General features: G+C 37.2%; 2 protein-coding genes across 4 annotated transcripts; both read left to right on the top strand.

Moving 5' to 3' along the window:
• Window positions 1–2,835: 2,835 nt before the first annotated feature.
• Window positions 2,836–12,847, top strand: LOC143889326 (wax ester synthase/diacylglycerol acyltransferase 11-like). Its single transcript, XM_077393507.1, has 7 exons — window positions 2,836–3,232; window positions 6,174–6,740; window positions 7,861–7,927; window positions 8,514–8,614; window positions 9,317–9,529; window positions 10,305–10,442; window positions 12,414–12,847. The coding sequence occupies exons 1-7, from the start codon at window positions 2,945–2,947 to the stop codon at window positions 12,561–12,563; spliced, it is 1,524 nt and encodes a 507-aa protein (XP_077249622.1). The 5' UTR covers window positions 2,836–2,944; the 3' UTR covers window positions 12,564–12,847.
• A 1,945-nt stretch (window positions 12,848–14,792) lies between these two features.
• Window positions 14,793–23,929, top strand: LOC143889325 (Cytochrome b561/ferric reductase transmembrane with DOMON related domain-containing protein). Of its 3 annotated transcripts, none has more exons than XM_077393505.1 (5): window positions 14,793–15,289; window positions 16,689–17,085; window positions 21,058–21,344; window positions 23,053–23,365; window positions 23,586–23,929. In XM_077393505.1, the coding sequence occupies exons 1-4, from the start codon at window positions 14,957–14,959 to the stop codon at window positions 23,344–23,346; spliced, it is 1,311 nt and encodes a 436-aa protein (XP_077249620.1). In that variant the 5' UTR covers window positions 14,793–14,956; the 3' UTR covers window positions 23,347–23,365; window positions 23,586–23,929. The 3 variants fall into 3 exon arrangements, with proteins under 3 accessions (XP_077249620.1, XP_077249621.1, XP_077249619.1); XM_077393506.1 differs by having other exon boundaries at window positions 23,612–23,928; XM_077393504.1 differs by lacking the exon at window positions 23,586–23,929 and having other exon boundaries at window positions 23,053–23,566.
• Window positions 23,930–25,411: the final 1,482 nt, after the last annotated feature.

Genomic DNA, 25,411 nt, shown 5'->3' with positions numbered 1-25,411 from the left:
AGGGCCTTAAAAATGAATGGTTTGGATCACCCAAATAATGTGGCCCCCACTGTATTTTAAGCTAGTGTATAGATAACTTATCTACTCATATGTGTAGGAACCGTTTTCTCATATATATATATATATATATATATATATATATATATATATATATATATATATATAGTATCATTATGAACATGAGGTAACAGTGCCCAAGCAAGAATGACATAACAATGCCAAAGAGTAACCGATGCAACCATATGATTCTTATAACAAATATCCATATTACAGCTCGGTCAAAATGACTCCAATCACATCTTAAACAAATTTTTTTTTTACTGCGGTATTTCTATGGGACAAAGAGAGACACAATTGCATTCACATTACATTCTACTGCTGTCATTAGAAAGAATCCCGAACCATCATGACTCATCAAGGCAAAGGAGTGCAAATATCGAAGGAATCAGCAATTTTGCGCTTAAGCTAATTTCGAATAAACAACCAAATATCTAATTCCATCCAACCAGACAACATTATCTAATTGAGGAAAATAATTGAAATAAGCCTACTGTCCACCATGACCTTTATAAAGATTCAAAACCCATATGCCCCTTGAAATCCCTCAAATGAACAGATTTAAAAATATAAGACTATTATAGCAAAACAAATTGTTACTGTTCATGGAAGAGATAGGAGAAGAAAATTGAGATTTTGAGCAAATCCTAGACAAATATTGCTCCATAATGATATTCGACAAGAAGTGATATTAATATTACTATGCCTTAACATTTGCAATGAAGCCTCTTGCCTACTACTACCCAAAGATACAAGAAAAAAAATATTATTATGAGTCCCATGAGTCCCAAAATGTTCTTGCAGGCTCATAAAAAAAAGCAGGTTATACAATCGTCATGGTAAACTAATATCATTGTAGCTATTAATTCCTTACATTTATAAGGCATGGTTTTTATTATAACGTGCAGGGAGTTGGTTGCGTGTCCTTGTTGGAGTTATAGTGTGTTTCCCTACCATGTGAATTGCATATTTAAATCACATCAAGAAGCAAAAATTAGAGCCCCCATGTTAGCTGGACTGACAGACAGGAACCCAACGTGTTTTCATTTTTGCCTCGTAAAGATAACAAATGGGAGGCCTTCTTTGGGACTAAAAAAAATGTTAAATATATTTTCCATTCTTCCTCTCTTTTCGATATTCTCTAATTAATTCAAAAAATGCATATGAAAAATGCAAGAATATGAGTTTGTCGTGCAAATGGAGCTTACCATCTACATATAAATTGTTCGAAACCGATAATCAAGATGGGTGTCCATACTACTTCATGGTCGTGCCCATCAACTCTTCACTCGTGGCCTTACTATTTCATGCTAGCTAAAAGCGTCGGTGTAAGCGTAACCGACATTTGGCATATGCACCGTGAATCTCACTTTTCTCGTAGTGGGTGCTACACAAAAGTGATTATGTACCAAACAGGACAGAACATTTCCTTTCCCTGTCGAGAACTCAGTTTAGGGTCACTTTCTTTTGCCGTAATCGCTTCTGAGCTCACACTGAGCCTAAAAAAGTTTTCTGTGTATTGGTGAAAAATAACGATTTGCACTAAAGAGAGAAAAGGATGGTTGCACGTTTTCTGAGGAGAGGATGAAAAAGCTGTAACTGTAAGTACAGCTATGAAACTCGGAAATAAGAATATAATCGATTATTAGATTAATTTAGATTTGCATTGGTATTGGCAAGAGCTATAAATTGATCCTCATTGATCATAAGCCATTCAAAAAAAAAAATTGAATAAGCCACTGATATTGGCACTAAGATTTTTTTTTATAATGGCATCAATGCACCTTGTCTTTTATATTTAACCAGTCAAAATTTAATACAATTCCCAGAAAGCACTCAGAATGTAATTAAATAAGAAAAGACAAGCTGAGTTTGTGCAATTATTAAAATATGGTACTGCCCGTATCAGCAGCCCTTATAAATGTAAGCTTTCATATCACTCGTACATTCAGTCCTGTTTGGATTCACAATTTAGACTGAAATAATATGAATTGGGCTAAATTTGAGGTTGTACAAATTGAATATTGTTACCATTCAAAATAAAATTGAATATTGTTGGCTTAAGTTATCTTTTTTCATGTGTAAAAAAAAGTAAAAAAGTAGGAAATTATAGTGATATTTCCCAACTTTTTTAGAAAATTCCTGCAATCCGAACAAGGCCGTAAGCTCTCCATTATTATTGGTTATTTTTTCCTAAATATTAGGCATAAAAGCATACATGTTCATGTTCACATGCATGTTGCCTATTTGCAATAATAATTCGGCAAATGTGAATTTATTAATTTATTTACTTATTGCCTATTAATAACTTGAGGAATGCTAAACCAACAGGAGCCGTTGTAGAAACGTTCGCAAGGGCTCCACCATTGGATCCACATCATTTGCTTTTAATGTTTTCAGCGCCATTATAACGACGATGATAAATGGGCACGCTCGCTGCGCAACTCTAACCCAACCCATTAAAGGGGCATGTGGCAGAGTGTAACGTGTTTTTTTTTCAAAGTGACAAGGGTGCGAATTATCCTAAAGGGGGTGAGGATTTATCATTGTCCCATTATAAATGCACTTAAGGTGATGTGCATCCAATGGCCCATGCAACCAGTTTCTTCAAGCGAGCCATAAATGGGCACGCGGCAACGGTGTGTATCGTATCAGATAAGTGTTAAAACAAAGTGAGGAGTGCCAATATCAAAACATCGGAGTGCGGATATCAATTATAATGAAAAATGACGTAGAGAAAATCCAACGTGTCACTTTCGAATCCGTGTTTTTATAAGAAGAACATGGAGCTCCAGTAGCTGCTTGCAGAAAACAACTCGCAGAATCGATCAAATCTCCTGAAAAAGCTCTTAAATTCAAAACCAAATCAGAAAATTTTAACTACCCTATGGATTTGGTGAGAGGAGTAAGATATAGAAAGAAAGCTGCCCTGAAAGACCTTCTAATACCCAAGAAAAAAGGGTCACCAAAAGGAGAACGTGAGGGGATGGATAACGGGGACTTAACGGAGGAGGATGAACAGCCGTTAAGTCCAGCCGCCCGTTTGTTTCACCAGCCTCACTTCAACTGCTACATCATCGCCATCATGGGTTGCTGTAAGAAATTTGACGTTAACGTCGTTAAGGGGGGATTAGAGGTTACTTTGATTCGCCACCCTCGTTTCTCAAGCATACAGGTAACTAAACCTATGTTTATTCCTTTATTTCCGTCTGCTTTTATTAATATATATTCTGTGGTGAAGTGGTCATTTGTTTAGTTAATATTCTTATATTGAGGGCTATAAGGGCTTACGCCCTATATAATCTCTATATTGAGATCGAGATCAAGGGTAAACGGCAGTTTTTGGATTCTATCGAGACCGTTAATCTTGTAGAGCATCAATGTGGGCCGCATGATCTTGGTCCCATTCCTCACGCATATCCTATAGATAACGGATCATGGGTCAAGGACCATTTGGCCGGACCTATATATGGTTCCCTTTCGGATCAATGGATCTGATCGTGTACATGCACACTCCCCCTCTGAGAATATCATCTCGTACTGCTCAAGCGGAAACATCCAAATACTGGTTGATCAGATCCGTTAAGCTGGTTTAGGACTCAGCAAAGAGGATCATGGGCCAAGGACCCATTTGGCCGGCCTGATGGTTCCCATTTGGATCAACGGATATGATAGATGACGCTATTCCGTTGAAGTGTGACATATGGGACACAGACACAACCCTTATTTAATCGGATTGACGCAAATATGGCATTTGATTGGGTTTGGAAACGTTCCAGAACTTGATTTTGAGTCAACAAAATGATAAGAAACATATTTGGTATGTGGAATCAGGTCAAAATGGAAAGTTTTTTGTCCTTTTTTGTGCTCCAGATGCACTCAAAATGAAACCAAAATAGTTGTCTATGTAGAGGCACTACAATGTTTTGATAATGGAACGAACTCACCTTGTCTTTTTTATTTAACCAGCTGCCGAAGTCTAGGTGAATTCTTTCTCACCAGCTTCTTTAAAAAAGAAAAGACAAGGTGAATTCGTTCTATTATCAAAACATGGTAGTGCTAATATTAGTATTTTTTTTCTGTTTCTATGTTGATAAATGCTGACTGCACGACCTAAAATTAATCCATGGATGTCATCGATGCCTGCTGTTTTTTGTTTGAAGACTGTCCAAAATAGCCTAACCGTTCTCGGCCCAAAGATGTGCCTATCTGTAAACCGTGCGTCTGCAACTAGCATTCTTGTTCTATGCTATCTAATTAGTCTGAATCGGTATTGGCACACATAATTTTAGGCCTTTTGCACCGTTTCAAGTTCTCTTAGGGCCCGTTTGGATACCCCGCTTGGATTTGGATTTGAGTGAAATCCACAAGATTTACAAATTCCTCATGTTAGTGTAATTTTTTGGATTCATAAATCCTTTCTGCTAAAGGTTATTTATAAATCTAGATCTGAAATGCTCAAAATATACTAAAGAAGTGTTAAATGACTAAATGACTCACATGACATTAAAAATGATCAAAGTACATCGTATTAGGTAAAATGACAAGAAAACCCCCGGGTCAGGCAAAATGATCGAAATGCCCCTATACCAGGTAAAAATGAATAAATACCCATGAGTCGTGCAAAATGACTAAAAATACCCTTATGACATAAAAATGATTAAAATAATCTCATATAGGGTAAAATGACTTGAATACCTCAATATCATTAAAAATTACTAAAATACCCCTATATCAAGTAAAAATACCCATGGCTCACGAAAAATGACTAAAATGACTAGAAATACCCTCATGAGATAAAAATGATAAAAATACGTCATATTAGGTAAAATGACTAGAAATACCCCTATATCAAGTAAAAAAGACCAACGGCTCATGAAAAATGACTAAAATAGCTAAAAATACCCTTATGAGATAAAAATAATAAAATACGCTATATTAGGTAAAACGACTAGAATACTCCCGGGTCATGCAAAATGACCGGAATACACCTATACAGGGTGAACATGACCAAATACCCCCCGAGTCGTGCAAAATGACTAAAACACTCTTATGACATAAAAATGATCAAAATACTCCCATATAGGGTAAAATGACTAGAATACCCCTAGATCATGGAAAATGGTTGAAATGCCCCTATATCAAGTATTTTAGGGCTTTTTGGTTTTGTTAGATTTCAAATTCAAATCCAAAGAGCATCCAAACAAAAAAAAAATTTAATTTAGATTTGGATTCCAAATCTATACATTGTCATCCAAACGGCATTATTTATAAATTTGTAAATTTTAAAATTCTGGATTTCAAATCCTTGGATTTTGGAAATCAAAATCGAACTCCAAATCCAAATCCAAGGGGTATCCAAATGGGCCCTTACTTGATCTACTTTTACTTTTTACCTTACTGGACAAAACCATGTGGCTGTCTTGCATAAATTTAAGTGTGTCTATTCCAATCCGTTTAACTATTTTTTGGAGGTCTATGTGTATTTTGTTTTGTTAATTTTAAATTTCAAAGAATTAGCTAAATTTTCAATTATTTGCATAAAAATTTCATGAAAAGCTTCTTACAAAATTTCTAGAAAGGAAATGATACTTCCATCCGCCCATTTCAAGCTTCTTCACCCCATTTAGTTTTTCTTAAAAATCCGAACCCTCACCTTAGCAGCCTCCGTCGGATTAAGGTTGGAAAGATCAAGGAATACTTGAGTCAAGGGTGACGACACATTGGACTCGCCGCATATTTGTGGGGCCCACATGGATGGGCCACAAAATCTGAAACCTCATACGCGTTGTTTTCCTGGAATTGGTCCATGAGTCCTCTGTGGGTCCCACTGTACAAAGGATCACAATCGCACGGGGTTAGCGGGCCAATGTGGGTTTTTAGAGTCTAAGGATGATAGACCTCCTGGAATATTAGGGGCTAATGTGGCTCTTCAGATCTTCACTTTTTGTTAGATATTGTATCTAGGTTCTCTTGGTTTGCATCTCTATTCTCGTCAAGGGTTAGTGTTTTGGATTGTAATATCAAACCAGCCCTCTGAAGGGTATTATTGTCTTTCTACAGTAGGTTTCCCGCCATTTATGAATCCATGACTTACATATGAAAAAACAAAACAGGTGCTGGACGATCGGACCTACGGCAAATGGGTTCGGACAAAGGTGGTTTTGGAAAACCACGTAATCGTGCCGGATCTGGATCCGAACATGGAATCACCAGACAAGTTCGTGGAGGACTACGCCTCCGATCTGACCAAAACAAGCCTCGACTTTTCAAAACCGCTCTGGGACTTCCACATCCTCAACGTTAAAACCAAAGAGGCAGAGTCCACGGCTATTTTCCGAATTCACCACTCTCTCGGTGATGGCACCTCTCTCATCTCGCTACTCCTCGCGTGCACTCGAAGATCGTCCGATCCCAATTTGCTTCCCACTATACCCGGCGGGAAGATGGAGCTCCGCAAGAGGAGCGGTTTTTTGCCATTTCTGGCAAGAGTATGGGCAGTTTTCCGGCTGGTTTGGAATACCATGGTGGATGTTTTGCTGTTTATAGCAACCTTTTTATTCTTGAAGGATACGGAGACTCCTTTGAAAGGGGTGGAGGGGGTTGAGTTCCACCCTAAGCGGTTCGTGCATTGGACTTTGAGCTTGGACGATTTTAAGATGGTGAAAAGCGGTATGAATTCGGTACGTGTGCCGTTTCGTTTTTTGAAACCCTCGTTTTGATATTTGCACCTCTCCAATCTTTTGATAAACATGCGCTCCCACCTTTGTCGTGTAGTGTTTAAAGGGCTTTAAGAGACAGCCTTAAATTAATGACCAAATCTAGAAGATTCCTTGGTGGCCTGGTTGGGGCTCCCTAGGGGCGGAGCCGAATTTACACTTGGGGGGCCGGACAAATTACACTTGCCTAAATTGGTCATTGGGGGGCCATGGCCACTAAGCATGCATGTAAAGCCACTAAACTAGCTAAGCATGCATGTAAAGTCATAAACCAAAAAGGGATTTGCACTTTGGGGGGGGGGGGGGGGGGGGGGTGGGGGGATGGCCTCCTCAGTCCTCATGCTGTATGTGCAGGGACTCCCTATGCGTTGACGTAGTCCAACCAATGTGTTAACCATACATTGACTTACACGGCCATGTTTGGCAAAGATGAATATTTTCTCCATGAAAAATTAGTTTATCAAGTGGTGAGAGAGGGCTTAGCAAGGTTGCAGACGAATATTTGGGATGCAATGCATGATCGAGCAGAGGGTAAAAAATGGCTAAAATGTATGTAGAAAATAAATTGTATTTTGACGAGAGTTTACCTTTGTGAAAAGTGTTTTTGGTCAACTTGTCTCTCGACCAGAAAGAAACACAGTGGGCCTATGTTGTTTGGGTGATGCAAACCATTCATTTGATGGGCCCTAATCATAGATAGGATGTGCCCAAAAGAACCATCCTAAACCTTCGAATATGTCAGGCCCGTCAAATGAATGGTGTGGATCACTCAAACAAGGTGGGCCCTACTCTGTTTATGGTCAACAGACCAGAGAGGTTATATGGTCGGCCGACTGATAATGTGAGCCCATTTTCCATTTCCTTGTTTTTCAGCGTTTTCTCACCTTTTCCTCCTGCCCACTTTACTCTCCCCTTCTCCCACTCTCCATAGTCCTCTCTCACTACATGATAAACTAAATTCCATGGAAAAAAATTTCATGGCAGCCAAACATGGCCTAAATGACCATATGCCCCTGAAGTAGTAGACTAGAATTCACCTGTTTTGTTTACGCTTTCTCTTCCTCTTTATCTGTTAATTTTACAGACTATAAATGATGTTATGCTGGGAGTTACATCTGCCGGTCTTACTCGTTACCTCAACAGAAGATACGGTGAGTTTTTGCTCTAACATACATTTCTACTTTTTTATTTTCAGTTTCTTCCACTGTTTTTGTTGGCTCTAATCTGGTATTCATTGCACATGTGTACTGATCTTGACCATTCATCTGGTGTTCTTCATTCTGGATGCCCCCTACCCACCAAAAACAGCAAACTAATGGTGGGGCCCGTTAGACAAATGTGAATCACTGAATGGTGGCCCCCATCTGTACAAACCAGATGTCCAAAACCAGAAAATGCTGTATTATGTGTCCAAACTCCAAACACCAGATAATTATTGTTTGAGGAATGTTAGCCACTTCCATACTGTGGAAGCTCTGTGATCACCCTGCCTGTATATTACACCTTGGCTTGTATGATGTGAAGAACCACGTAAATCTTTTGTGTTCTAGACTTTTTTCTGTTTAATTTCTTGTTTTCTTGCATCTAACCTTAGACCGACAGTTTTCACAACATTACGTAGTTAAGTAAATGAAGGTGATGCATTTGATTCATTGTGTGCGCCCCCATGGATGCATGGGGTGCATATTTATGCATTACTTGTGGCGCTCCTCAGTAATGATCAATTTTTCATTTCAGATAACAATAAAGCAGGGAACAATGGAAAACACAATCTTCCGGAAAATATTCGCCTCAGGGCGACCCTTCTTGTTAACATAAGGTCGGCACCTGGTATTCATGTGAGTTTTCTCCCACCTGATATGTGATTTCATAAGAAGACCTACTTGTCTTTTCAAATTTACCAGTTAAAAATATTAAATGAATGCTGCAATTTTTTTTAAACATGGTGTAAAAAATTTCCCCATTGATTCTTTCGACGTAAAACAACTATTACACATTTACACTTGTTTTCCACTTTAATATGGGCATGACACAAATTTTACACCCATTTTACATCGAAAGAAACAGAGCCCAAATGAAAAGAATGAAAAAGGAATGGTAGTCTGCTGGCTACCAAAAGGTATGCAGTCTTCATGATTTCCGCTGACCAAAGTGATTGCTCCCATCATGTATTGTGTGGTTCTCCATCTGGAAATTAGTGACTCTTAATCCTTCAGCTAATGTAGTCTGTGGGCTACCAAACCAGACTTTGGTGGGGAGTTGTTAACCCCTTTAATTTTCTTTACGCAATCATCATATTTATCACATGATCTCTTAAGCTAGTAATTTTCAACTGCAAACATTCTCTTAAATATGATAAAAAAAAAAAAAAAAAAAAAACTCCTACTTCCATTCCATTGCAAATACATATTTGGCAACTTTCAGAATGGCAGGTTTATACACTTTGACCTCATATTGCCTCAAATTGGTAAGCATCATTAGTCTTTCTAAACTGACCATCATACCCTTTACAAATTTTCCTCTAAATAAACAATAAACAGGCATTGGCTGACATGATGGAGAAGGACAATGCTGATGCAAAATGGGGCAATTGGGTCGGCTACGTTCTCCTACCGTTCTCATTGGTTAAACAGGACGATCCTCTGGATTATGTTCGCAAAGCAAAAGCCATTACAGATCGAAAGAAACACTCTTATGAATCTCTCCTCACATTTGCAAGTGGTTCTGGAGTAGTAAATTTCCTTGGCATTAAGGTATTTTCTACTTAGAAGATGAATTTAATTACGATTGAATACAATTACGTTGGCTTTCTCATGTTTGAGCGTGGTGGTATAGACTATAGACTACTATAGCTATGATGCATCTAGACCCATATGTTATTTCTCTCTGACACTTATAGATCTCTCTTATATATATATATATATATATATATATATATATATATATATATATATATATATATTTTATTTTTTTTTCTAAATGCTACTACCACATCTTTACAATTAACCCATGTTTTGAGTTTTATCCATCCTAATTGTAAGTTTTTATATGCAAATAAAACATTATATTTACTTATTTAATATATAACATGTATGTGTATTGTATACATCTGTATAGATAGATAAATAAAACCTGACTTAAAGACTAGTTAGCCTTTAACTGAATATCATGGCCAGACAACTTGGAAGTGTTACCACTGATCAGTTGGTTGTACGCTTAACTAAATTTAAGTGTACAGGGGTCACTAAATTCTTTCCTCAATTTTTTCAGAAACTCCCAAGATCCCTTGAGAAATTATAAAAATGGCAAAATATTGTAAAAGTAACTGTTTCCTCAAGAACATTGGCAATAAATCCGGTTTCTTCTCATTATCAATATTGTGTATTAAGCACTAAACAATGCTGATGTCTGGAAAGATTTATATGAATGCCTTTTCGTTTACTCTTGCCTTTTTTTCTACTCTTAAAATGTGATAGAAATTTAGTGACTGTTCATTAATCGTCTTTGTTGTTCTTTTGCGTGTAACAGGCAGTAGCTCATCTATCTCATAGGGTGTTCTCAAACACAACAATGTCCTTCTCCAATGTTGTTGGACCAATGGAAGAAATCAGTTTTTATGGTCATCCAATGGCCTATGTTGCTCCCAGTGTTTATGGGCACCCACATGTAAGTATTTCTCTAGAGGAGGAAATGGCTAAATAAAGGATGTTGTCCAGCAATAGAGTATATTTGTTTTTTTTTTCACCTTATCGAGTTTTGATGCCCAGTGATTTGGTTCAATATTTTCAAAATATTTTACTTTTTCAAAATATTACTTTACTGCCTTGCCTTGCCTTGCCCAATTTATATCTTAATTTTTTTGTCTTTCATTTTGTTAAAGTATAAAAGATTAAATAACACCATCTCCATCAGCTTAAGCTATTTGGAGTAACTGGTTGTTTCACTTGGTATCAGAGCCAAAGGTCTTGAGTTCAAACCTCCTGGATAGCAAAAACCCACATGCAATGGCCAAAGCCAAAAGAGGGGCCACATGTGCCACCTGTAGGCCAACCCTAGAAAGAGGGGCCACATGTGAGGGGGAGTGTTAACGTATAAAAGGTGCCAAGTGTAGGCCAACCCTAGAGAGAGGGGCCACACGTGAGGGGGAGTGTTAAAAGTATAAAAGATTAAATAACGCCATCTCCATCAGCTTAAGCTATGTGGAGTAACTGGTTGTTTCACACATTTTTATCCTATTGTTTCATCATACCAATTTGTCTGACCATCACTGACCCAAGTAACCATGTCAAATGCAAGGATGAAAGTCCCTAAGCTATTTGATTTCACCCTCAATCACTAAAGCAAAGCATCACTTCTTCTGCCACCTCATACTAACAGAATGGCAATACAATGATCAAAATACTTGGGCCTTGTTCGTTTAGCCCTGTTTGTTTTAGATTTTGTCCAACATTGATTATTAGTCTCAAAATTGAATTAAGGCCCTGTTTGTTTTGGATTTTGAGAACTGATTGTGAGTCCAAAACTGATTATTGGTCCCAAATTTATGTTTATTTTTTAGTCCAATAATCAGTTTTGGATCACAATCGGTTGTTAAAATCCACAACAAACGGGCCTAAATTTTGAGTCCAATAATCAGTTTTTTGGACTCAAAATCCAAAATGAACCAGGACCTTAGATGACCTATCATCTATATTATTATTATATCATCACCATTCATATATCATGTCACTTTTAAGTCTGTCTTCTCATAAAGATATTTAGATTTCCACATGCCTTCCCACAGTTATACAAACCATCTGTAAATGTTTATACTTTTTTAAAGATCCATTGTATTTGTTAGAAATTTTCTATTCATTGAATTTAGTTGTGTTTTTAATGTTAAATGCTCATTGTTTCATGAAATGATAAAGAAGACAGAGGAGATTGCTGATATTATTGGATACTTGCAATCGATTGGAGTTCAAAATACTTATTATTGAATTCGAATTAGTTGGCGAATAATCGTGATTGATGCACAATCCTTTTTTTGTGGTTAGACAGATCTCATGGTTCTGTTTGTGTGCCTTTGTATATGTCATTTGCTTTTACCAAATTGCGATTATTTGTAGAAGTTGACAGCCATAACTCAGAAGATCACCGTTTGCACAACCGTATGGCTGTAGTTATTAAACAGTAAGGTCACAACTTGGGTTGGGTTTTACCCAACCCGCATCGACCCGACCTGAAAATAACGTCGTTCAGGTTTAGAAATCATGGGTTTTGGGTTGTGTCGGGTATAGCTTGTGGTTCCAATTATTTAAACTGGGTCATGATTTCTTCTTCTTTAGAAACAATGTTACATTTTTAGTTTCTAGAGTGAATGGGAGAAACAAAATCGTTGAAGACTTAGCGTATTATGTCTCAGAGTACTGGTTTTATCCTAGTTTAAATCCACCGAAAAGAACTTGTAGTTTTCTCAGAGTCCATTTCCCATGCCAATCTCATGGATGAGATTAAAGATCTGTGTTTGGATTTCTCATTTTCTCTCATTCCTAATGATTTGAATGATCGCTTTTACATTTGTAATCCTTTGTCCTCAATAAAATTGGTGTCTACTTCAAAAAAAAAAAAAATCATTAATGTCATGGAAATTTGCAGGCCCTGACAATTCATTTCCAGAGTTACATGGACAAGGTGAAGATGGTTCTAGCAGTAGACGAATCTGCAATTCCGGATCCTTATCAGCTCTGTGAAGACCTAGCAGATTCTCTCAGGCTCATCAAGAACGCTGTTCTCGCAAGAAAGTAAGATAATATTTATAAACCTCATAGAGTAGAAGAATGTCAAATAGTTGGTCTAGCCATTATCTTCTTAAAAAATGCGGGTTTTTCTATGTCATTCTTAGTAGTACATGATTTTGATCATAGAAATTCATGCTTTGTAATACCTAAGTTGTTTTCAACATCTGAAACTTCAGATATCAAACATATTAGGTAAGGGTATGTAAATTATATAGATCATGCATTGTAACACTATGCAGGAGACATTATGGTCATTTCAAATGGTATTTTAGTATTGAAAGAAGTTGCATGTACATGTGTCAATCATCGGATTCGCGAGAATGAAGAGTCCTAATTTGGATCCGATCTGATTACAAGATAAATTTTAGTATGGGATCCATGCCCATTAAACAGATTGGTGGTGGATTTGCAGATCGACGACTCCGATCACTGTATACATGCATTTGCCATATGTACAATAGAGATGTTGGCATCAAAATTGGATCCCGATTGTTGATCTTCTTTGGAAAATTTCAATAGAAAATCGAGCATAATGACCGGGAAAATGTGAAAATACTAGTAATGACAGGGAAATTATTATCAAGGCTTTAACAGTTCAACTAATTTGGATCTTATTTGGATCCCTAAACCAAATTATTTTCTCTCCTTTCAAAAGAACGAAGTCTAAGTTGATTATCTCTTTCTCTTGTTATTTTCTTCTCTTTCAGCTCCTCTCCTAACCTAAAAATCCTAACTAATTAGGCACTAACCAAATCTTAGAGGCTAGATGCTTGTATGCGGTTTAGATTAATTTCTTTGTTTACAAGTATTCTTTTACTCATTTAAAAGTTTAGGGTATTCACAAATAAGATATTAATTTGTCCTAACTACACTAATAATGGATTCACCATTCTAACTTTCTCCAAAATCGGCACGACTTGTGACAGTCCGATAGAGGATAGAGGGTCTGGTTCGAAATTCAACATGACCCTAACACTGAAAATATGATCCAAAGAATACTCAGAATGGGATCCGATTCATGAAGGATCAAATTGAATGGCTATTTCAGGAATCAATGAGCTCCTTATTTACTCAAAAAATTAACATGTATTCTCATGAAAGTGCAGATGTTCGTAATATGTGAAACACAATCTATTATTTTTTGGTGAAAAAAATCATGATTTTAGAAGTGATTAAAGAACCTTTCTTTAGTAAAAAAAAAAAAAAAAAACTTGGTGTAGTTCTTAGGGACTTCTTGGAAATATTTTTTCAAAAAGTTAAACCATATAGTAATTTCATAATTTTCAATGACTAAATCAGGGGAGGGGTCCCTCTTGATAAAAATGTCTCATAATTGTAGAAAGAGGAATGCTAGACTCAATGAGGGTGCCATTTTACCTTCTTTTTTTTTTGTTTTTTTGCAAGGGAACGTATGAGTCTAGCATCCCTCTTGTGGAAAATGACAAGAATTAGTAGTGAATTACCCATACTTTATGAAAGATGACAAAAGTACCATTAACTTAGAAAATAAACAAAGGACGATGTTATTTTCACGACCCTGCCGTACGCATGAGCCCCCCTTCTAATGTGATTTGACGTCAGGAAGCGTTAAAGTGGCCCGCGTTTCACATCAAATCATGTTATAAGGGGGGCGCATAGGTACTGAGGGGATGAAACTATCGTCTACTTGAACAAAACACCCTACCTTGAGAGGCATGCTCAAGAAGACAAGGAGGTGAGTTCGAATCAAGGTTTAAAATTTTGGCGGTACCGGTCGAAATCTGGTACAAAACCCAAATTCCATATTTTATTCAATATTAAATTTCGGGGAAATATTAAATTAATATTAAAAAAAAACAGATTTTTTGGGTCAAATTTCGGAAAAACCGAAATTTCGGCCGAAATAAATGACCGTTTCGGTTTTGGGTGATTTTGGTGTTGGTCTCCACCGAAATCCGAAATCGGTCGAAATTTAAAACCATGGTTCGAATCCCCGCGTAATGCTTAAAAAAGAAAAGAAAAAGGAAATGACCAAATCCTGGGCCAATTCCACTTTATAAATTCGCACCCCCTATAGGATAATTCGCACCTCTTGTAACGTGATTTGAGTAAAAAAAGTTGAAGTCTGCCACCATTCACGTTACAAGTGACGCGAATTATCCTACATGGGGTGCGAATTTGCCATCTCCTTTTACAACTTGCTAACAAAGTAACAACAACGGTTTAAGAGCGTAGTTAATACAGGAGTCAGTGGCAGTGTAAAAAAACAAGATAACGCGGATATCATTTCCCAGCCCTAATAACTGAACTGAGCCGAACCGAACCAGGATCTTTACCCGCTTAATTCGAGAGAGAGAGAGAGAGCAGTTGCAGATATTGGCGGGGACAAGGTTATAGTGGGACTATCATCAACCTTCCGACATGATGATTATGATTCAAAATCTTAAGATTCAAGAAAGCGTGACCTTCCAACCGCTACTCAACCGCAACATCATCATCATCATCATAATCCCTAACCTAAATACCTCCTCTTCACACCCTCCATATCCACTCTTGAATCCAACAACAATGGCCATACAAGAGAGATTTTCTTACATTCCCTTCTTTTCTCTTCTTCTCATCCTCTCCATTGCCATGATCTCCGAAGCTCAGACGGATAATTGCAATTCGGATATAAGCAGCTTCTTTCCCTCTCTTTTCAACAAATCATCTACTCTCATTTGTAAATCTGTTTGGAATAATTTTATTCTTAGGGTAAGCTTCTTCCCGCATTTACCCTGCATCATCCTATTATTCCCTAATCTTTTTTTCCCTTTTTCTTTAATTTCGTTCAGAAATGTCCAGAGATAGGTTTCAAAATTGCATCTTTTTGTTTGATCATTCCGTGGAGTTGTAACTAGGTTTATGTGAATTATGCATAATTTGAGTTTTTTTTTAAAACTTTTCTATTGCTTTTTTTTTTTTACCATGATCTAATGAATAACCTTCGAACTCTTCTTTCTTTGAGTAGGTAGAATTCGTGATTTGTCCAGTATGATGTGGGATTTTGTGATTTCTGTGGAGCTGAATTGCCTTTATTTTTTATTGAATTATTGTCTCGAATGTAGGGGAATGGCATGCTCAAAAAAAAAAAAACACACCTGTTCTGTGGGCGACGGTATTTTATTAGAGATTGGAGTTATAGTATATGGTTGATGAAGAGTAGAGGAAATTATTCAATATGGCAGTCGGTTCTAGTTTTATAACATGCTATGGTAAATAATACGTACCTAAAAAGCAAGATTATTTTATGGTGATGGCATTGGAAGAATTTGGATTTTCCCATTCCTAAGCTTATCTAAGTCTGCTCCTTTAACCCTTACATATTCCCACAGCCTAGTAAGCCTAAGTCTGAACCCAAGGCCTAAAGATATTCCTTTCTCTTGGCTGTCCTACATCATTTGGTCAGAGAGCTACAATACTTAGTGTGTTCCCTTTGGTCCTGCCTCATTTTAGTTGTTATTTTCTCGTCAGTTTGAGAATGCTTCATGGGTTCTTTGGAGTGTGTTTTAACTAAATGTTAGTGACGGTCAAAATGAAAACCTTCAAATTATTATCTGAAAGATTCATCTTACACGGTCTACTGTTCTTCCATTATATGGTTAAAATCAAGAGCATTGTCGCAAATGGTTTCCTAGGGTTAGCATAGTTATATTTAGGTCTTCTAGTTGATTAGACAAATGATTGATACATTAATGATTTATCAACTATATTTCTTAATACCATTAAAAAAATCAACTATATTTCTTAATAAACTTTGTTTTCTATACAAGTATTCTTTTCACTTTGCATTACTTGGAATTGGTAATCTCTTTTATTATGAAATTGCATTATGTACAATCTTGGTGTCTTTTAAGCTTGATGCTCTTATAGAACTGAATTATGTAAAGAATCTTCAGTAAAAGATAATTTGGAAGTTTAACGAATTTCACTAGTTAGAAAATGATTTTCTGACTGTTGAGGTGAGCCTCTTTCGCTTAGCCTTTGGGATGTTGTTCACTGACCAGTATCATCGTATTAAACAGAGGAATCCGGATCTCTTGCTTTAGTACCTATGTATTTTATCATATCAAGCTGCAATGTTTCCTGATGTTTCATTGTTGGCTTTTTGCAGTACTCTCAGAGTCAAGACAACATGTTGAGTGTTGTACTATCTGCTGCATATACCACTGGATGGGTTGGAATTGGATTTTCAAAGGATGGAATGATGGTTGGTTCCAGTGCTATGGTGGGTTGGATTAATAGAGTAGGCAAGGCAAGAATCAAACAATATTATTTGCGTGGCCAGACTCCTTCGGAAGTCATAGTGAATGGTGGTGAATTGCAAACCACTAATATTTCACCTGTTGTTGTTCTTTACGGGGCCACCTTATACTTGGCTTTTCAATTGAAGTTTCCAGCTCCTCTTACTCAGCAACCACTTATATTCGCTTTCGGAACTGCAACTCCAAGCCACAGCCATCTAACAAAGCATGAAGATGAAACAACTGTTCAGTTTGACTTCTCTGCAGGTTGGTTCTTTTTCATCATTGTTGCTACCATGTTTATATGCATATTTTTAATTGTGGATGTCATGTCACCCTTCATATTCTGTGGAACATTAAGTTGTGTATGTAAACCTCTATATAGTGTGCTAACTATTAAATGTATTGTATTCAAAGATTAAAATTTAGTCTTATTAACTGTCTTGAAATTAAATTGTTTAGGTTATTTAGAACACAAATGTCCACTATGATGTGTGCAAAGCAATGCATGAGGTGAGAGTGAGAATGTGGATGTGAGTAAAAAAAACTGAAAATTTTCAAGAAAACTGGGGAACATAAAGCAAGCGCTATGGGAAATATAGATGAATAAATTTTTTTGCTTAACTTGTTTCGTGGAAGAGGTGTTTCCCTCATGTTTCACCCAAGGTTCTTGCATTACCTTGCATTTACCTTGGGATTCTTCTGTGTCTTCCTTTGTTTCCCTATGTTTCCCTATCGTCTTTCCCACATTTTCCATTTTTGGAATAAGCAAATTGAGTTTGTTTCAGTTGCATTTTGGTCCTTGATTTTTTGGGAATGTGATGCAGCTCAAGACCTTGATAATGACACCCAAGTCTAGGGCTGGGTGTTCTAAATCAACTTGGAGGAAAGGTAAAAGGGTATTTTTTTGGCAAAAGACAAAGGGGAGGATTGAAATAGAATTACATAGCAAATGAAGGGCATTTTAGACATTTCTCCATGAAAAAGGGGTTCCCTCCATCTCTCTCTTTTTCTTGACAATGGACTCCCATGAGTCAACCGAGTTTTTAAAGAGAGAGCTTTAAGTATGCTTGGAAGTTGTAGTTTTTTTCATTTTCCATATAAGTTCTAATTTCCAATGTTTATAACTTTGTTTAGGAGTTATTTTAATTTTCTCTTTGCCAATGTAAGGTCCCACTATGTACCATTTGAAGAAGAAAAAATGTAAGGTCCCACTATAAAAATGAGTGCAAGGGGGGCTTGGAATTTAAACTATAAAATTTTGAAGAGAAGACTGGTCTTTTTTGGAAGCTTGAATTGAAGTGAATACTTGGTGGATTCCATTTCTTTTTCTATTGATATTCTATGGGTATTATTAATTTAATTTTCTGTTAATATTGTTTATATTTATCCCTAGTTCTCCTTCTTCTTCTAGTTTCTTTTTCGCGTTGTTATACCCAAAAATGGGGTTTCCAACTATTGGATCTCCTTTTTTTAATGGTATTGGATCTCTTTTTTTGCGTGAGAACGATACTATGAGAAGCTCTTATATAAAAGATAATTTGAGATACCCTGTTATCGGGCCTCTATTACCCATTCTAGTCATCTCACTTTATTACAAACTCTACAAATCATTAAAGCACATCTACTGGTGGAACATCAAAAGATGAAACAAGTTTTCACGTGGTATCAGAGCTTTCACTACGCTATGTTAGGAAGGAGGAGAGGAAGAGATTCAAGAAATACCTATGTATGGTGTTTGTAGCGAAGCTTAAAGGTGCTCATGGAGGGAATGAGAATACAAAGGATTCTTGGAATAGTTTAAAGGCAGTTGGAATTGTTGAAAGGGCACACGCGTGGAATGGTTGAAAAGGGACGTGGTTATTTTAGAAAGGTCATTACACGATAGAATTTTAGCCATTCAAAGAGATTGGTTGCATAGGAAACTATATAGTTGAATTAAAGGGGTAATTGGTTAAGGTAAAAGGGTTTCTTGGGGATGTTAAAGAATGGAGGGTTTGAATGGTTTTAAAGAACATGGGGTTAAAGAAACATAATGGGTAAAAGAAAGGCAAGAAAAGGTTGTTAAAGACAATCCAAGAAAGGTGGTTATTTGGTTACAAGGTGGGGAAGGAATGAGTTTACGGTTTCAAGATAGAGGAGGGCTCAGAAAGATCTCGACTAATGGAAGAAGAAAAGGTGGGCTCCTCAGTTAAGCTAAGGATGGTGTCTGGGCGAAAGATGGTGAAAACAAGGTGATTCTGTTTTGGGGTTTCAATGCTGAGAAAGGAGGTGGTCTCAGTTAGAAATAAATGGTGGAATTTTGTGGCTGATGTTAGAGGGCTACTGTGGTGGTGAAGCTGTGGCTGGGTTAGAGGATGAAATAAGATGGGTTGATCAGCTGAAATTTGGGCGTAACTGAGAGGCTGAGTGGCAGGGTGTGGTTCTCGGTTTGTTAGAACAAACCTGCAGGGGAAGGTTTGGTTAGACATACATGTGAGAATGGGTTCTTGAGGTGAATTTTGGAGGTGGCTGTGCCCCCAAGTTCCCGGGAGATGTGGGCTGAGATGAGAGTGGTTTGAGACTCGGTTTTGGCTGCAAGGCTTGCGCCTGTATGGTGGCTCATTGTGCGACTATTCTCAAGTTGTTTTTGTGACAAATCTGGTGTGGAAAAAGGACAAAGGAAGAAGCCCCTAACAGAGGCTGAAGCAGAAAGGGTGGTGTCTTGTTACTGAATTGTGTAGTGGTTGAGGAACCAGTCAGCTGAAGATGGGTGATACCTGCTGGAAGATTAGAAACCTCTTGGATGGGCATGTTGTGAATCGGTTGTGATAGATGGCTGTTAAACGAACGAGAAAAGTGGCTGGTTCGGCCGATCTTCATACGGGTTTCTTTGGAAAATTGAAGCAGGTAAGTGGCTGCTTCTAAGGATGGTTAAAACTGTTTTTTCAAACCATTTTAAATGCAAACTTGCATTCAAAAATTTAGAAAAACGAGCACGAAGAAAAACAAGAAATTCAAGAGTTCTTGAAAGATAACAAGGAAAAGTCCGAAGCAAATTCAATCTTTATTTCATAATCAAATAGCCATCTCAATTCGTTACATGCATGGGAATTTATAGCACTTTTCAAAGATTTCCTAATCCTACTAAAACTAGGAAAGTAGAAAGACAAAAATACCCTACCTTTGGACGTCCAACTCAAGTCCTTAAACTTCCCAACCTTTGTATGACCTAGTTGTCAGCTTGGGAAGCACCATTGATTGCCATTTACTCACATGAATAACATTAAAAGTATTTTTCCTTTTCAGCTTGTTCACTCTATTTTTGGGATCCTGCACCCATTTTCTCATTATCTAGTTCTCACCTTTACATTCTCTTTGCAGATGATTTCTCACATTATACATGGATTTATTTCATCAAACATAAATTGGATGTTCTCTCGGTTTTTACTTGTTTTCATACTCTGGTCACCAATTATTATGGCACGAATCAAACGTCTCAGAAATGAAAGTGATGGTGAATATTGATCAAATAAAAAGAGAAATTGCATCCTGAAATTCACATTCTCATCATTTTCATCTGATAATAAAGTAATTACAATCGATGGAAAATATCTGAATGGGCATCTTTTTTGTGAAGAATAAAATCAGACTTGGAAAAGTGATCAGTTACACTATTTGCTTTCTCTCCAGACATATGTAATCTCCCATCTCGAATGCTTCGTCATGAGGAATGATATTTCATTAAGAGTACTCAATGCAAGCCATGGACATCTATAATTTTCTTTCATAATTTGAATTACATTGAGTGGATCGGACTCAACCCAAAGATCTTCTAAGTTGTGGCCATCAACAATCCTCAAATCCAACGTAATTGCATGAAGTTCTAGGAAATATATAAGAGATGATTGAGATTCTAGAAAAGGCAGTTGCAATAATTCCTCTGTGGTTTTGAAGGATTCTACCTATAGAAGCAAAGTTTGGGTAAAGAGAGCCATCTTAGAAATTGCAACCTCAATCTGGCCATCATTTGTCTGTTTTTGTCATGGAAATTGCTTATAGCTGTCCAGCTTCTTGTTTATGGAAATTTTATTTTATTTATGATGAATCACTGTTATGCTTTTCTGGCATGCATGTGTTTTGTTTAATTGCTTATGAATGAATGAATTTGTAATGAGTAAAAAAATAGCACCTAATTCCGTGATGAGACCCTACTATACTATGCAAGAGATGCAACTTATGCCAAAATTACTTTTGCAGGTACTTCCTCTGCTTCGTCCTCTTACCCTTATCAGCTGAAGAGGAATCATGGAGCACTGGCTATATTTGGATGGGGTGTGCTCCTACCAATAGGGGCCATTATTGCAAGATATTGTCGGCACTGGGATCCACTGTGGTACTATCTTCATTCAGTCATTCAGTTTGTGGGATTTCTTATCGGGCTTGCAAGTGTGGTGGCTGGAATTTCACTATATGATAAACTGCATTCCAATGTCAGAGTTCACAGAGGCCTTGGCATTTTTGTTTTCGTTCTTTTCATTCTTCAGGTTTGTGAGCTCACCACCACTTCCCTTCTCCAAGCAATTTCTTTTTGAAATTTACTCTTATTCATATAATTTCTGTTCTTTTTGAAAGGCTAACAGAAATGATATCATAGTATAGAAAACAGTGATTTAGAAAAGGGGATTGTCCCACATCAAGAACCAGTCATATTTACACCCTCTTTGGCCTACAAAATGACAACATTGTTGGCCACTTAAAACATGGGAAAATATTCCATTCAGATCACTACACAAATCCAAGAACTTGTCCACAACATGTACTAGCCTCCAAGGACCCCAGGCAACAACGAAATGCCTATGATATAACATTAGCCGAGTCACTCTGCATGCCCAATTCCTTTAAGAACACTCAAATTCAGGGTGGCAGCCACCTCGGTTTCATTACAACCCTAGTATCCAATAGGGCCTGAGCAGGTTCATCTTTTTCATTTTCAAACATGTTGTCAGTTCCAGCTGGGCCTGTTTACCCAATGAGTGGCCTCAAAAATCAATTTTATGGAAAGTGCGGTGGTGGAGTTGACTTTGGAGTTTTCCTTTGCCTTGTGTTTATGATATCACTTCATTCTAGCTAGAGGTCTTGGTCCATGACTTTCTGAAACTCTCCATACTAGCACCTATGAAAATATTAAGTTTGTTATGTAGGATATGATTTCCTCCACTGAAGAGATCTTATCCTGACCATTCTTTGGTTCTCTCTTTCCGAGGACCCAAGCCACTGCAATTTCCATATCCTTCCTTTTCCGAAGAGCTATCTTCCATCCAAACTCCTCTTCCAACCTCTCTATCATTCTCCCTCCCAGTTGTAGAAAGAGAATGGATCTAGGCTTCGGAGGAACAGAAAGCAGTTGAAATGTTCATTTTCTTTTTTTGAATGGCACGGTTGAAATGTTCATGCGCTCATTGGAGATGCTGAAGTTCTAAAACATTAGACAGTTCTGATTGGATTGTTGTTTATTTTTCACACTAGCATTCTCAGCTTGTATTTTCTGGATGTCTCATTTTGCCCTGGAGTTCGTATAACTTACCAGAGGCAATTATGTTGACTTCTATAGCTTCAGCTAAATTAGGAAAATGTATTGCAAGATAAGTAATGCTTAGAGCACTGGTGTCTAAATTTCGATTAATGCCTCAGATTAGAGAGATATAATTATCATCAATCTATCATCACCTTCTCTTCAGAGCAATCTTTGATTCAAAGCATTTCCGTATGCAGTATGCAAAGCATTTGAAGTCGTGATTATTCCCTCCTACTCTGTATGGTAAAACTGACTTCTAGTGACCCTTTGTTTTAAAAAAAAAAACACACGTGTACTTTTTTTCTTTCTTTTTGAATGGCACAGGTGTACACTATTAATTACCAGATGGTTTTTTATAAGTGGAAGGAAAAGTGCGTTGGCTCTTTATCCTTCTATCAACTATGCTTTGCACCTATGATTTCCAGATTATATCACATAAGTGACTTTTATTCTAGCTGCCCAAATATTTCACTGGCAAAATGCCCCATGCTGGTGAATTGATCCTTCAAACTTTCGAGTTGGTTCCTAGAATCTTTCATGGTCCACTGCCTTTAAACTTTATGGAAAGTGCAAACCGATCATCACTTATATTGTGTAGTGTGTGCACTGATCACCACTTACATTGTATAGTGTGTGTTTGTGTGCCTGTTTGACTATATTTACTAAAATTATTTCAGGTAATTGCATTTTTCTTACGGCCTCAGAAAGACTCTAAGGTCCGTAGGTATTGGAACTGGTACCACCACTGGGTTGGGAGGCTTGCGCTCTTCCTAGCGGCTGTGAACATAGTCCTTGGCATTCAAGTGGGAGGCGCAGGAAATGGATGGAAAGCAGGTTATGGGTTTAACCTTGCCGTCATTCTAATCACTGTCTTTGTTTTAGAATCAATATTATGTATCCGACGGTCTAAGAAGCCCATCGATCAGAAGCCCATTGATCCTCCTTCCTTCCAAATGCAACCACCACATTGAATAATGTTCAATTCTCCAGGTATAAAGGTTCTCGTCTTTTCTAATGCAGATGTTGGTATTGTAGTCAAGGAGTTTTGCCTCTCTTTTTTTCCTCTCTCGTGAGATTTGCAAGTATATTACGGAGGTGTGATTTGAGGGAAATGTATATTCTATGTAGATTCAGGGAATTGTGAACTGTCCTATTTTATGAACATGAAGAGAATGCGCTTCCATTTTTTAATTTTTTATTTTTTTTGAAGAGGTAACGAAAATTGCATTATATCAGAGAGAGTACAAAGGGACGAGACATCCCCAAGATCAACAATGACAAAGCGAAAAGGCCTCACCCATAAGAGGGCCACAAAAACCCGAAAAATATTTACAACACTGTATTAGAGGAGAGTAGCAAAGAGTCGCGATCCACCCCATCCTTGGCAAGCCCATCCGCAATATCATTACCCGATCTACGAGTATGCTTGAGCACAGGTAATGCGCTTCCAATTTTCCCAAGTTAACAATACGTCCTTATTTTTACTTTATGATTTTTTTTACTTAGAAGTAATTCCATAGCTTAAAAGTGTAAGTTATTTGCATCTTAATATATTAAGGTTCATCATATACCGATCTAGAGAAAATTTAGTAACTATATAGAAATTTACATATTCTATCCAACTAGTTTGGGACAAAGGCTTAGTTGAGTTGAGTTGAGTATAGAAATTTACATATTTTAGATATTAATAGCTATAAAGAAATTTACATGCTGCTTTCTCACCATTTCCACAAATTCATCTTTATTGCATTGTCCATCAAATTGGCAAATGATCGGGTAAACGAATATTAATTCATAGCAAATACTTGGTTAAACGAATATTAATTCATAATGTGAATAGTCGATCCGCCTAGATCCCGGTACAGAAACAGATACCACAACAGACCTAGGAAGTCTCATTGTGACTTATTCTGATTTGACCAGGCTCTAGCAAATTACAAGCTGGCATGAATGATACTCAATATGATGCTCAATTTTGACTCCCAACTTCCTTATATATGTTTTACCATTCACTTTTGAGTATCTACTTCTCAACTTCCATGTAAGGTAGAGACTGGAATGAAAAAAAAAAAAAAAAAACCCATGCGTAAAAATCAGGTTCTTATGGGAGTTGGTGAATTACGGACCAGAACCAAGTGAGTCAATGAACCTAGTAACATAGAGACCAGCATTTCAATTCAAACCATAGTTAGCAAAACGCGATTGGCCAAAAAACGGGATGGCAAAAATTCGAGTTTGATACGGTACTGGTTCAAAAAAACGGAAACACAAGAAAATAAGTTTAAAATTTTGTCATTTACAAAATATGGTGGGCAAAAATTTTGAAACGTTTTAAGGCTAGCATGGTCATTAATCGAGCTAGGTTCAGGGTGCAGTTTGCTTGCAAATCCACTACGTTTTCTTTTTTAATTTAAATCTCTCTCTCTCTCTCTCTCTCTCTCTCTCTGCTTTTCTTTCCAAGCATCTAGAAAGGATTTCTCTGCGCGTGGGTGTCTAAAAGGATTTTCTGCTTTATTTCCATTTTATGACACACCTCACCCTTTTCATTCAAAGCATATAGAAAGCATAAGCTACAAACTGGATGACACTTCTATTATTGTTACATATAGACTCTATATGGAAGATTTCCATATAGAGTCTGAAATGAATTTGTTTTTTGCTTTGTTGATGGTTCATGTTCCCTTAGTTGGATTCCAAATAATTACCTGACAATAGACTACTTATTCCACCACTCTTTATCTCTATTCTCAACACTTGTCGCAAGCCCACAAGTAAAAGACATAAGGTATCACTTTCCCCCAAAAGGTTCTCACATCATATAAGGCCCCACCACACACTGTCGTTTCTTAAATATCGTCTCTCACAAATAGAGCCAAGTTCATAATTTTGTCCTCTTCCCTGTCTTTTCAACTTGAATTCCCGTCTTTTGCTCTTTTCCCAAATCTCTGAACCTGAGTTCTCATCACTTCTCCCCTGTTTCACCCCACAACTTTCCTACTTCAGTTAGATGTGGCAATTCTGGCTGAAACTTGTGGT

The sequence above is a fragment of the Tasmannia lanceolata genome, unplaced genomic scaffold, assembly GCF_043159265.1.
Source record: "Tasmannia lanceolata isolate RefF3 unplaced genomic scaffold, GAP_Taslan_0.1 ptg000013l, whole genome shotgun sequence".
Classification (NCBI taxonomy): domain Eukaryota; kingdom Viridiplantae; phylum Streptophyta; class Magnoliopsida; order Canellales; family Winteraceae; genus Tasmannia; species Tasmannia lanceolata.
This window is presented reverse-complemented; position numbering and strand designations above follow the sequence as displayed.